The sequence below is a fragment of the Salvelinus fontinalis genome, chromosome 2 (assembly GCF_029448725.1).
Source record: "Salvelinus fontinalis isolate EN_2023a chromosome 2, ASM2944872v1, whole genome shotgun sequence".
NCBI classification, from domain to species: Eukaryota; Metazoa; Chordata; class Actinopteri; order Salmoniformes; family Salmonidae; genus Salvelinus; species Salvelinus fontinalis.
This window is the reverse complement of record NC_074666.1, coordinates 86,459,736-86,467,974: the sequence shown is the minus strand read 5'-3', so window position 1 is coordinate 86,467,974 and position 8,239 is coordinate 86,459,736. Positions and strand designations below refer to the sequence as shown.

The window sequence follows — 8,239 nt, the reverse complement described above, 5'->3', positions numbered from 1 at the left end:
TCACTGTCCAACTGCATTGTCACGGAGCCGAAACCAGCAGTAGAGGACGGAGTGGCCTTAAAGCTGTATGCTGCTGTGGTACCAAACTGCTGCAGATCTTCACTTGGTAGTTTATGCTGGTAACAGGTATCACCAGCCAGCTTCAGTCCATACCGCACCACGAGTATGGAGTTGAGAGTGTGCAGTGACATTCTATTTCTTAACTTTGACTTGATCACACTCATTTGAATGAACAGCCGTTCAACCTCCGCATTTGAGTGTGGCAAGGAGAGGGCAGCGAGTGTAGCTTTGCACAGTTCTTCAAATGGATTTGACCCGGAAGAGTCCGTGTGGTTATTGACTTCACTCCAAAACTCGACTGTATTTTCAGTTGAGTCCCACCTAAACAGATAGATGTTTCTCCATTGGGAAACAATTTTATCAATTGTTTGGGGCTGGTATGTCACGTTCCTGACCTTATTTCCTTTATTTTGTCTTTGTTTAGTATGGTCAGGATGTGAGCTGGGTGGGCATTCTATGTTATGTGTTTCTATGTTTAGGTTCATTGTTAATTAGCCTGATATGGTTCTCAATCAGGGGCAGGTGTTTTTCATTTCCTCTGATTGAGAACCATATTAAGGTAGGCTGTTCACACCGTTTGTTTGTGGGTGATTGTCTTCCGTGTCAGTGTTTGTACCACACGGGACTGTTTCGTTTGTCTAGTCTGTTCCTGTTCGTGCGTTCTTCGTTATATGTAAGTTCTCATGTTCAGGTCGGTCTACGTCGTTTGTTATTTTGTAATTTATCAAGTGTGTTTCGTGTTCGTCTTGTTTAAATAAATTCAACATGTATTCATCACCAGCTGCGTTTTGGTCCGATCCCTGCTCCTCCTCAGACAAGGAGGAGAACATTCGTTACATGGTATCCCAGTAGCTCAGCTACTTTAATAATTTCAATGGTGCCTTTATTGTGCGTTTCCTTAACACTGAACAAGGCCATGTTTCGCAAGGCTTCGAGGTTGTCTGGGAGCTTTGCTTGCAGCTCCTTGCTTAAAGCAACAATGTAGTTGATGCACTGTCTCCGAATGCCCTTTTTGTCCTCTGGCGCAAGACTGAGTTGGTACACCGTGCTCTCGAAAAGGTACCCAAGGTATGGTGATGGACTGAGATGTCCATCAATGGCATCCTTCAGGACATCAATTTTTCCCATATGGTTGACTACTCTGCTGCAAATTGATGTTAAGAGGTGTACCAGATTGTCCAAAAGCTTGACAGGATCTGTTTGCTCTCCCTCAAATGACTTCACTGCAACTTGTACATCGGACAGGATTATCTCAAGAATGTCAGGTAAACATAATTGGTCTTGTACATGTACATTTAGCAACGCTCACTGGCCTTGGTCAACTCAAAGTGGAGTTTCAGTTCTTCCCACTGGCTCAATATACGAGTTACCGCAGGCTCAATAGATAGCCAATGTGTGCACACACTTTGGTGATCTGCAGGGGTTTCTGGACACAATTAATGGTGGCATACACTGCTTTGTACGCCTCGCGCCGTTTTGGGGAAATCGAAAACCAGTTGTAGGTTTCCCTGATTAAGTACTCAACACTCCTAGGGATGGTTTCTTTGGATGCTGCACTGACAGCCAAATGTAAAGAATGGCACACACAGAGGATGAATACCAAATTGGGCAATGCACATTCTTCCTTTGAAATCTTGTGCACCCTGTTGTGCACCTCAGTCATCACAGACGCATTATCAGTGCCAATACCCTGAAGATTCTCTTTTTTAAGGTTACACTTCTCAAGAAACTCAACTACCGCCTTTGCTATTGATCTGGCATCACCCCCCCCCCCCCCCCCCCCCCCCCTGACATCAGTGGCCTCATCCAAAAGGAGAGTGAACTTCTCATCCCCCACATCTGATGTTACTCTTTTGAGAAAATAAGGAGCCAGTACTCCCATAATCATTTCTGTGCACTTGGTGCGGTGCATTTGGAAGTTTGTTGCTGCCACAGAATCTGAAAAGGCAGCTTTGCAAGCCATACCTAAATGGTCGCATGCTAGCAGCGAACAATGGCCATTGCCATAGTAGCTTCTGCTCTTTTGCAGTTATCCACTTTCTTAACCAACTGTGGTAATGTAGACTGCGTTGTGGGGTTGTACAGTTTTGATTTATTTATATGCTTTGCTGTAAAAACAATGTTTTTTGATGTCATACATTTTTACAAGCATATCTGATTTGCAGTACGCACAGTATGCCCAACAATCATCCCCAATTACTGGCTTCAGCCACCCTTTAAATTCAGGTACAGACTCCCACTCTTTTCTGTACTTCTGGCTGTACAATTTTGATTGAGACATGTTGATTGATGTTGTAAGTTCTGTTCAAGATCAAACATTTGTGACCAACTATATTCATTGAGTTTGTCTCGTCGAACGCATACTACTGCTGCTGCAGTCAGCCAACAATGATTTGCAATTTGCTGAAATTACTGCTGGCCTGATGCTGCATGTGCACGAGCTGAGCGCATGCTGCTGACGTCACTCACAATGCACTTTTGCAGCCAGGCATGTGTGTTGTGACTGAGTGTGTGACAGAGAAAACTCGTTTTTGTGTCATTTAGAGCAAAAATGCATTTTAGCGTTTGAGTCACGATTCAAAAGTTGCTAAAAGTTCCAAATACATTTTTTTTAAGTAGCTAAAATTGTTGCTAGGTGCTGTTTGAAAAAAATCTAAAAACTTGCTAAATCTAGCAACAAATTGCTACATTTGCATCACTGCTTGCACTAGCCTACCACTTCCTCTGTAGTTACGTTTACGGTGTTTCTGGAAAACCATCTTGAAGCCAAGGTGCTACTGCCCCCAGGCGGACTGGTAGACCAAAAGCGTCTCAAGCAAAAAGGTAAACAGTACAGTAGCTATGATTTAAGATTGGAAACTATGTGGCTCGGTGTTCCATGTCTTTATCTGAAAACGGACTTCCCGGCAATAGATCAAGTTGCAAAAAGATTGCAATATTATTACGTTGTCATTGATGGAATTCGAAGTTGGTAATCAACCATAAAACAAAAACAAAGCGTACGTGCGTGCGATATGGTCATACAAGGAAGGGGGTGAACTTCCCATGAAAGGTGTGTCCTATTGGATCTGTAATTTCCAGTAAGCAATTCGTAGTTGTCAAAACAGCAGCTCTTTCTATTTATGTAAAGTGACAAATGATTGTTACCACTGTAGATCGTATGAAGACTATATACTGTATTATAGATTCATTGTTTTTTGTTTGTTCTTTTAAAGGAATGAGTACTTCCTCAAAATTATAATTTATCATTGTGTGGGTGAGTGACTTTCGATTTGCTATATCTCTATGTAATCAAGGGAATGTAGTGGGAAAGTTAGGTCTATTAACAAAAGCAACAACTGCAGACCCACAAAAACCGTATTACTGTATTAATAGTCACTTCTTCACATTTAGCCTACATGTAGCCTATTTTAATGTGCAGGAATTTAAACACTAACATGAAACATTTTCTCTTTCTGATTTCAGATTGAATTATACTGTGTGGTTTACTCTAAAGTATTCAGCAACAATGTTTCTATTGATTATTATAGTTACAAACTTTGGGACTTTGATAGCTGATGATGGTAAGCAGTCTTTTGAATATAGCCTATAAACATGTAAGTAGATTTAACCACAGTATTTTTGCCTGATCATGATTAACTTTTGACAAGCTTTTTGTTTGTTAATTACTTGTAGCAATGAGTGACAGAAATCTTCAATGCTTCAACGATTATGACAAAAGTATGGTTTGTCATTTTACAACTGACAAGTCTAAGTGTGCTGAATACAACATGACATTGAAATTATTGGGCTCACAAAATATGTAAGTATATGATTGTTTAAGTTTTCTATTGTCGATGTTAATCTCACCAAGAAGTCATATTTCATTTCAAAACTGCATTATAATTCAACTTATTTCCCAGAGGCCAGAATGATTGTACTTTCAAGGAAAAGGAGAGGTCCAATGATGTTTCCAAATGTGGATGCTCTATTGATCCAATGGTCCTTATTATTGGGGAGGAGTTTAATGCAACACTTTGGAATTCTGGGAAGCGCCTAAATTCCAAAGTCCTCTGTATCAAATGCAGCAGTGAGTTGCATCTACATATGCAGATTGCTATTTGGAAATGAATTACTGTTATAAAGAATATTGCATGAAATTAAACCATTCTTTAATTGATTGATATGTCAAACCATCCCTATCATTGCCCTATACAGTAAAACCCAAAACTCCCACCGTTCAAATGGTGAAACCAACAGAAAATGGGAATTTCCTGGTCAAATGGAAGACAAACTACCCTGATGATGCACCATTTTCTAAGGACTTGATTGCCGAATTGAGCTACAGAAAGAAAGGAGAAACAGATGAGGTAAAGGAGGGTGATATACCGCCATCCCCCTTTTGCTGTCACATCACAAAGACAACATTTCTTCTAGCTCTTTCCTTTCTTCTTACAGGTGTCCAAAAATGACTCAACAACTTCCCATGAATTACTTAGCAGAGACTTGGAGCCAAACACCATTTATGCTCTGAAGGTCAGAACCTATACTGACATGAGCGGCCGTTTCAGTGACTGGAGTGAAGAGTTGGACTTCACCAACCGTAAGTGATTAAATGAGATGTATCATCCATGGGTTTTCAAACCTTAATTTCACTTTCACCTTGTAGCTCATTGTATATTCTTCTCTGCTCCACAGCTGCATCATCTCGGAAAGTACTCCAGATTGTCATTGTTTTCAGTTCCATTGCTGTTATCATCATTACAAGTGCTTTGTTTTGGTGCTGTGTTAGGTAAGTTGTCCTGACATGTCTGTAGGTGACAGTATGTCTGTTTCCACAAACATTTGTTATCATACAGCTTCATATTGGCCCTATAGGCTTTCAAATCCTCCTATTTCCCCCCTCTGCAGACTCAAAACCAAGTTGTGGGATAATATTCCTAAATGTTCAAACCCAGACCTTTTGTATATGGTTCCAGGAGTACCTAAGGTGAGGCTCTATCTCCAATTATAAACTGGGTGTTTTGAGCCCTGAATGCTGATTGTCTGAAAGCCGTGGTATATCAGACCGTATACCATGGGTATGACAATTTTTAAAAATATATAACAATTTTAGAATCGTTACATTCGTAACTAGTTTAGAATAGCAATAAGGCACCTCAGTGGTTTGTGCTATATGGCCAATATACCACAGCTAAGGGCTTTGTCCAGGCACTCTGCGTTGTGTTGTGTAAAAGAACAGCCCTTAGCCGTGGTATATTGGCCATTTACCACACCTCCTTAGGCCTTATTGCTTAAATATTCTATGTTTAAATAAACTGTAGACCTTCATTACTTTCATACTGTAATTCCTTCCATTTGTGTATTTGCATTTAGTGATGTTTGTTCTCCACCACAGGTATTCTCTCCTCCCAAAATACCTTTATCCTCCATCTATGTTGATTCTTCAAAAATGGACACTGAAGGAAAAACATGGTGAGCGTATAGATGCACTATAATGAAAAGGTGTCTTCGGGTTCAGTCCTATTCGCGTGGGCAGTCAAGTCCTTGAATGAAAATAAGCTTTAATTCACTGTAAGTTGCCCGCTTGTCTTTTCTCTACAGGCCAAACCCCTCAATAGTAGATGGGAGCAGTGGAAGAGGTAGTGGCTCAGAGCTTGACTCATCATCTTCCCTGGGTTATGCCCACACATGTTCCATGAGCCCGGAGCCTAGTAATGTGCAGATCATTAGCCATCTTCAAGAGGCCCTGAGCAAAGTCTTTCCCAGCCTTGTTCCTTTGGACGGGAATCCTCAGTCATTGCTTTTAGCCCCTCCTATGACAGATGATGGTACACAAATGAACTGCCCTGAGTCAAATAGAGACATTGGTGTGTGTTCATCTGACTACAATCCTCTTCATTTCATGAGTGAGTCTGGAGGCTCTTGTGGGTTATCTTGTTACAACAATATTACCTACTCCCCCTCAGTGCCCCTCAACTCCATTCAAGAGTTAACAACAAGTAAGACATCCTCATTTCCTACGCAGCCTCTGCTCTTTTGTAACTCCTCCTACCATTCTGGTGAGGCTGAAGTGTTGAAAAATGCCCATCCACAGCTGTTTCTTGGTACTGGTCAACAAGATCTTAACTTGTCCACTAACTGTGCACCCCTCTTGCAAACCGACTTTTCATATCACCCGTGTGATGGCGCCAGTCATGATTCAGAGACAACCACATCGGCAGAGGACACCAGTCTGATCTACGGCTCTAATGACAGCAATGTGTCCAAACCTCACAATGTTATCAGTGTCGTTCCTGGATATCAGAGCTTCAGTGAGGCGGTCGGTAAGGACAATGAGAGAGGAACTGATGCCTTCATGGATGTGCCACTGCCACTTAAATGTTTAAAGGATGTGGACAGTAGCGAGCCACTGATTTACGATGTGAATCCATGTTACCACAGCCTGCCTGACCCTGGATGCTGTCTCCCCCCGAGTGATGTTGATTATCAGACTTTACAGAGCCTGGGACAAAATAGTCCACATCAGTGGGTTTCAGACAAACTGCTGAACAAGTGTTTGGAGACTGAGATCCATCAAAGCTCCATGGGGAACATGCCTCTAAATGTCATACCCAACTCACAGGGAGGACAATGTCCGATACCTGGATGTCCCTTTCTTACTGCTTTCTGTTCAGACCAAGCCATGCAAATAGACAATGACAGCTCTTATCATTGTGTGTGATTATACGGTAGACACTTTTGCACTTCACTTTACAATTTCTTTTATTTTGGGGACTTGAGCTCATATATATGTTTTTTCTATATTATACAAACAGTTTGAATACCATTCTGCCATGAAAATGCTGTAGCCTCAAGTCCAGAAATGTTCCACATTTTGGATGTACAGCTTCTGTAAATAAACATTTGTGTGTGGGAAACTGCAACAGTTAATTGTTGAAGAGATAGAACATGTCTTGCCTTTGCCTCATCTGTCTGAAACATGTTGTTCATCATCTGGGATCTATTTCAGTATTTCAGTTGAAATACTGAGCAATAACATCTAGATTACACATCAAGGTCGTCAAACTAGTCTCCAGCCTCTAAAAGTGACTTCTCTTCTAATGGCTTCCCAAAATAGTAAAATAGTCAGACAGTTTCATTGCATCTGATGTTTGATAGGCTAAATAGTGTTAACAGTACAAGCCTCATGCAAACATTGAGGTTGAATATCTGATGAAAAAAGTGGTTGGTCTACTTTCTTATTCTGCGCTGTTCCTTGAAACAAGTACATTGCAGCTTCCATGGAAATACACGCCCACAAAGTAGAGCCATCCTCTGATGTCATTGATGTGTTGCGAATCAGGTTAAACAAAGAAATTGGCTTTGTTTAGGGTTATTTTCTGAGGATTAAGTTAATGTTTTTTAGTGTTTATTGTAGAAAACAAAGACTTTTTTCTCTTCAAAGCGCTTTCAAATCAAATTTTATTTGTCACATACACATGGTTAGCAGATGTTAATGCGAGTGGAGCGAAATGCTTGTGCTTCTACTTCCGACCATGCAGTAATATCTAACAAGTAATCTAACAATTTCACAACAACAAAGGAATGAATAAGAATATGTACATATAAATACATGGAAGAGCGATGGCCGAACGGCACAGGCAAGATGCAGTAAATGGTATGGAGTACAGTATATACATTTGAGATGAGTAATGTGGGGTATGTAAACATTATCTAAAGTGCCATTGTTTAAAGTGACTAGTGATACATTTATTACATCAAATTTTTAATTATTAAAGTGGCTAGAGATTTGAGTCAGTATGTTGGCAGCAGCCACTCAGTGTTAGTGATGGCTGTTTAACAGTCTGATGTTGCGCCTTCTTGACCACGCTGTCAGTGTGGGTGAACCATTTCAGTTTGTCCGTGATGTGTACGCCGAGGAACTTCAAACCTTCCACCTTCACTACTGTTCCGTCGATGTGGATAGGAGGGTGCTCCCTCTGCTGTTTCCTGAAGTCCACGATCATCTCCTTTGTTTTGTTGACGTTGCGTGTGAGGTTATTTTCCTGACACCATACTCCGAGGGCCCTCACCTCCCTGTAGGCCGTCTCGTCATTGTTGGTAATCAAGCCTACCACTGTAGTGTCGTCTGCAAACTTGATGATTGAGTTGGAGGTGTGCATTGCCACGCAGTGTGATTACAATTGCGTCGTCTGTG

General features: G+C 41.1%; 1 protein-coding gene across 2 annotated transcripts; it reads left to right on the top strand.

Annotated features, from left to right (window-relative positions):
• Positions 1-2,554: 2,554 nt before the first annotated feature.
• Positions 2,555-6,989, top strand: LOC129830324 (uncharacterized). Of its 2 annotated transcripts, none has more exons than XM_055892827.1 (11): positions 2,555-2,883; positions 3,276-3,316; positions 3,526-3,623; positions 3,736-3,862; positions 3,963-4,129; positions 4,258-4,409; positions 4,498-4,642; positions 4,738-4,831; positions 4,951-5,029; positions 5,438-5,514; positions 5,644-6,989. In XM_055892827.1, exons 3-11 carry the CDS (start codon positions 3,569-3,571, stop codon positions 6,761-6,763), a joined length of 2,016 nt encoding a protein of 671 aa, XP_055748802.1. In that variant the 5' UTR covers positions 2,555-2,883; positions 3,276-3,316; positions 3,526-3,568; the 3' UTR covers positions 6,764-6,989. The 2 variants fall into 2 exon arrangements, with proteins under 2 accessions (XP_055748802.1, XP_055748793.1); XM_055892818.1 differs by having other exon boundaries at positions 2,555-3,112.
• Positions 6,990-8,239: the final 1,250 nt, after the last annotated feature.

Excerpts from the sequence above, each read along its gene's own strand:
- LOC129830324 (XM_055892827.1), top strand. The coding sequence starts at position 3,569 with ATGTTTCTATTGATTATTATAGTTACAAACTTTGGGACTTTGATAGCT. Across the intron at positions 3,863-3,962 it reads TTATTGGGCTCACAAAATAT|AGGCCAGAATGATTGTACTT; the intron begins GTAAGTATATGA and ends CTTATTTCCCAG. Across the intron at positions 4,832-4,950 it reads TTGTTTTGGTGCTGTGTTAG|ACTCAAAACCAAGTTGTGGG; the intron begins GTAAGTTGTCCT and ends CCCCCTCTGCAG.